The following is a 4,614-nucleotide window of genomic DNA, read 5'->3' as shown; positions in this document are numbered from 1 at the left end:
AAACAGGTGGCAACTTTGAAATATTTGCAGAGCTTACTTTGATGTCGTTTACTACTTTATTCTTTAAAATTTTAAGCGAATTTTATAACCCATTTTAAGTTTTGAAATAAGTGGCAATACCCTTTATAGTCTTCAAGAGATATCTTCGGAGAATAAGTGAGTTTAGTACCATGTAATAACATTTACATTTTATAATAATTTACTTAAAAAATGTGTGGACTTTAAGTAAACAAGTGGCAACTTTTATATGATAGAGTTACAGTATCATAAGCTAAGTAAAATTTCCTTCACTTTGAATATTTATTATATAATTTGATTAGCTTTCAAGATGCAATACATTATTCCGAAAGGATATATTATTTTGACATGAAATTTTTTAAAATATTTTTGTTAACTTATTTAAAAATTTAAATTTTAATAAATAATTCCTTAAAAAGAAGAGATATTTTTCATATTTGAGAGCACAATGTAAAGGAAGTAGCCTGGGTTGCAGAAATATAATATATTGGGCTAGAAAAAGCACGTAAATTCCACGATTCTGAAAGCCACCAAAGATTTACTGATGTGCTAATGCCTAGCTAGTAGAATCCTGGGCTGGAAACCGAGCTTACTACGCTAAATTTATACCATGATTGGTGTCACGAGCGGCAAAGACGTCGCTCACAACTCTTCAAAAAGCATTGACGAAAGTACAAAGAGAAGAGAGGAACAGAACGCTATTGAGCAGAAACTGCCGTTGCGACTCTTTTCTGGAGACGAAATTACCAGAAAACTTACTTTGATAAATTACTTAAACCCTAATTTAGCCTCTGAAAGAGAGAAGAGGACTTCATCTTTGAGGAATATCTTCGTAAGAGCACAACGGATTGGTATACTGTTAGAAGTAGTGTTTATATAGTGGAAGTAATGTTAGGTGCCCATTTCCAAGTATTTTTCAAGCTGAGGTTTATGCCATTACTAGATTATTCTAAAGAAAAACTATCACGGGAACGAATTGTCATTCTCAGTGACAGTTAAGCGGCATTTTAGACAATATTGAAATCTAATCGACAATGGTATTGGAGCGTACAAAAACGCTAAATAAGATTGTCACTGAAATCAATATCGTTCCTGCCGAGAGCTCTGGTCATATAGATATCAATGGAGTGAGTGAACTGTTGGCGCTACACTTTGCGAGAGGAGCTACGCAATGAGGAAAGGGATAGTAGAAAACGCTAATGATAACAAGTGCTTGTATTCCGAAACGTGAAGCTGTTTCTGAGAGAGTTCGATACAAATTGGTTGAAGCAGTTAATCGCTTTTACCAGAAACAAATTACGGCAGTTTATACAGTGCAAGCTGCGGTGTCATCTGCACAAATAAAGGTACTTACTGTGGCATGAACTTTTGTCGATTCTGAGACCGAAGAGTAGAAACACCAAAACACATACTCCTTGATTGCCCCGAAATCCCAAGAAGAAAGACTATCGGGAAAGTAAATTTGGTGAGAGAACACTTTAAAACCATTAACTAAGGATCTTTACCAAATTTCTTTATTTTGACTAATTTAATTAAAGAAGTGGGTACAACAGACCATCGGTTACAGTGCATTCCAGAAATTTCAAATTGGTTATCCATACGAACCATTCAAGGGTGCGAAAAGAGTATTTCGTTATAAATTATAAATAAAACGTACGTGATGAACTCCCCAAATGAGCTATACTAGAATATTATCATTTTGACAAGTACGGCGATATTATTAGACATGAGAAATACTAAGCTAAATTTATTCAGGATTAGTTAGTATACCTCTAATTAATCAAATTTTAGCTAGCAATATTTTTTTTTTTATTTTATTAAAGCTTACATAGTAAACAAATTATTATATAAACTAAAGTACGCAGCGCTAGCATCATAGGCTTTTGGCTGAACTAGCAAAATAATAAATAATAATATTAATATACAATGAAGTGATTAAATTTCGACAAAAGCTCGCATAATAATTCTTACCTTGCAACCTTCACATGTGAATGCGCCAAAATGAAATCCAGCCGCCGGCTCACCGCACACTTTGCACAGCTGGTTCATCTGCAAAAGAGAGATGACAACAAATTGTTAATATTTTTAAATCGTAATTTAATGGAAAATTCCGCTACTTTATAAAAGTTATACTAGAACTTTTTGTATCGAACTTGAGTATGAAGTTCAATGGAAACACTTGCAACGTGTAGCTTGCTTGTTTTAATTAATAAAAAAACACAAATCCAATAACCAAATCATAAAAGTCTCCATAAAAATAACAAATAATTGCCAACATCCTGGCTGCCACAAACAAAAGCTTAAGTAATATTGACGTTGCATATTTATTTGCAATATATTTCAATTTATTTTCGCATAAAAATGAAATATTGCGCAGGTCAGCGCCAATTGTTTGTGGTTGCCAGCCTTGGCCACCCAACACAAAACAAAGAGCAAATTATGAACTCCCAAGCGTAAATATTACATATGAGCATTTAAAGTTGTTGACAGCAAACGCTTTTGTATGCCCAGCAGCGGTACACAAACTACCGTTCTACGTGCACATAAATACCCAAGCATGCAGGGAGATGAAGAGCGTGTTATATTTGTCAACACACACACACACACATACATGTTTAAAATTTCCAACCGCAAAATATGTATGCGTTGCACTTGTCTGAATAGATTAGATTTTGCCTGCGCCATTGGCGGTTTCATTCTACCGACAGCCACGTTGTTATTGTTGTTGCCGCTCATGGGCATTGTGTAAAGTGTGAGAAAATGCCGGCACAACTGTTGGTCGCTGCTGCGAGCGGTTTCATTAGAGAAAGTGCATGCAAAATACTGAGGTTGGGTTTGTGTCTTAAGTCTTTTGTTTATGTATGGTAGCTTGTTGCTTGAGCTACTGCAGCAAAATTGTTGAAAAAAGTAATGCGAGTAGTTAAGATACTACTGGTAATTAATGCTGTTTTTAAACTGAATAAAATTAATTTATAACTAAAAGAAATTATCATAGTTTTCATAACGAAAAGAACAAATTACCGGTAGTTTAATTACTCTCACTTAGCCATCTTTACATATTACTAATTTAAGTAACGGTTTATACATTATTCTAATCACTCATGAATAATTGCGCAACAAAAGCTATTTACCATTTATTGGCTGAGCATAATTACTAAGTAAAAGTAATGATTACTTTTAAGTAATTACTATGATGAAATGAGTAATGTTTTATTGGAAACTAATTTTAATTACTCAGTTCTAATTAATGATTACACGGCAGCAAAAACTAATTACCAGCAATTAACTACTAATTAATTAGCACTGTATTGCCAAATATCTTTTATAAGTAATGATTACTTATAATAATTATCATTTCATGTCATTTATATTCATTACTATATCATTATTATCAATTATTCATTACTTTTGTAAGAAATTACATTTAATTACTTAGTTATAATCAGTGATTATAAAGTAGTCAGCAGTAGTAGGCTGCACCTAATTACTAAATGAAAGTAATGATTACTTTTAAGCAATTATTATGAAAAGTCATCATGAATTAGTAATTTAATCATAATTGAAAATTATTTTTTATTACTCAGTTGTAATTAATTAATACAAAACAATAAAAACTAATTAAAAGTAATTAATTACTAATTATATATAGTAATGGTTACATGTAAATAATTACCATGCAGAACCTTTTAGTATGCATTATTGCCAAGACTGTTTTAAAGCATTAGTATTGCCATGCATTCACTACAAATAATAATTTCTTTGTATAAAATTATTTTAATTACATAGTTATAATTACTGATTACAAATTGGCAAGCATTATTTGCTGGATCTACTTACTAACTAACGGTAATGATTACTTTCAAGCAATTATTATGAGAAAACATTATATACCAGTAATTTAGTGGTTTATTGAAAACTAATTTTAATTACTCAGTTGTAATTAATGATTACAAGCCATCGAAAACTAATTACCAGCAATTAATTACTAATTAATTCGCACTATATTGCAAAATATCGATTATAAGTAATGGTTGATTGTATGCATTTTGTACTAGACTATTTTGAAGTATTGCCAAGTTATCATTAAAAGTAATCTCTTTTAATACTAACTAAAAAATAACTTTCAGTAATTAGTAAATAAACAGTTAGTACTGTATTGCAAAATATCGATTACAAGCAATGATTACTTGTAAGTAATTATCATGCAGAATGTATTAATAAGCATTTTTTATTAGAATACTTTGAATGCAATCTAATTACTAAGATCTATGATTAATGTTGTCATTACTTCTTTGCCATACCATTTTATGAACTTTTGTCATTTCACAACAACATCAGTGACATACTGGAATTGGTTTTTCTAGTAATCATAATATTCAATACTTTAATATATAATATATTAAGTGAATTTATTACTCAAAATAATAATGCTCGATACAAGGAAATGGTGGGAATTACGCCTAAATATTTTTGAATTATTTGCCGGTCCTGTTCGAACTCTTTATATCGGGTGATTTTTTTGAGGTTAGGATTTTCATGCATTAGTATTTGACAGATCACGTGGGATATCAGACATGGTGTCAAAGAGAAAGATGC

The 4,614-nt window shown here is 31.2% G+C and overlaps 1 protein-coding gene across 1 annotated transcript in view; it reads right to left on the bottom strand.

The window, feature by feature from the left end:
• Positions 1–4,614, bottom strand: part of LOC108967204 (protein embryonic gonad) — a 72,003-nt gene that overhangs the window by 16,811 nt on the left and 50,578 nt on the right. Inside the window, exon 2 of the mRNA XM_018930488.1 lies at positions 1,990–2,067. Coding sequence (XP_018786033.1) covers positions 1,990–2,067 — 78 coding nt within the window. The remainder of the gene's footprint in view (positions 1–1,989; positions 2,068–4,614) is intronic.

The sequence above is a fragment of the Bactrocera latifrons genome, unplaced genomic scaffold (genome assembly GCF_001853355.1).
Source record: "Bactrocera latifrons isolate USDA-ARS-PBARC rearing strain unplaced genomic scaffold, ASM185335v1 scaffold_18, whole genome shotgun sequence".
NCBI classification, from domain to species: Eukaryota; Metazoa; Arthropoda; class Insecta; order Diptera; family Tephritidae; genus Bactrocera; species Bactrocera latifrons.
Note: the sequence above shows the minus strand (reverse complement) of the source record. Positions and strands in the feature narration are given on the sequence as shown.